Source organism: Penaeus monodon, chromosome 21 (genome assembly GCF_015228065.2).
Source record: "Penaeus monodon isolate SGIC_2016 chromosome 21, NSTDA_Pmon_1, whole genome shotgun sequence".
NCBI classification, from domain to species: domain Eukaryota; kingdom Metazoa; phylum Arthropoda; class Malacostraca; order Decapoda; family Penaeidae; genus Penaeus; species Penaeus monodon.
Genome location: NC_051406.1, coordinates 7779988 through 7780250, shown reverse-complemented (window position 1 = coordinate 7780250; position 263 = coordinate 7779988). Strand labels below are relative to the sequence as shown.

At 45.2% G+C, this 263-nt stretch overlaps 1 protein-coding gene across 2 annotated transcripts in view; it reads right to left on the bottom strand.

Annotated features, from left to right (window-relative positions):
• The window catches only part of LOC119586159, a 21310-nt gene that overhangs the window by 20489 nt on the left and 558 nt on the right, over positions 1-263 (bottom strand). The window contains exon 2 of one of the 2 annotated variants that reach the window (XM_037934853.1): positions 9-123. In XM_037934853.1, the coding sequence (XP_037790781.1) occupies positions 9-123 (115 nt within the window). Of the gene's footprint in view, positions 1-8; positions 131-263 lie in introns of both variants that reach the window. The other variant, XM_037934854.1, reaches the window with a different exon arrangement.

Genomic DNA, 263 nt, shown 5'->3' with positions numbered 1-263 from the left:
ACACTCACCATAAACGGCGAATCAACATCCAGATCTTTCATGACAGCTTCCAGAGATGGTTGTCCTTTTGGTTGGAAGTTGGCAATGAAGTACATGTTGGCAGGGGTTGGTACCAGCATCTCCCTGTCAACTGTCAGGGTGAATTGTACCGGGGGGTAAACTGTAACTGGGTGGGGTGCGATAGGGCAATGTACAATACTAAACGATTTGATCAAAAAGGTTTTTTGGAAAATGCCTACGGTGGAATATATAGGAGGTGGATT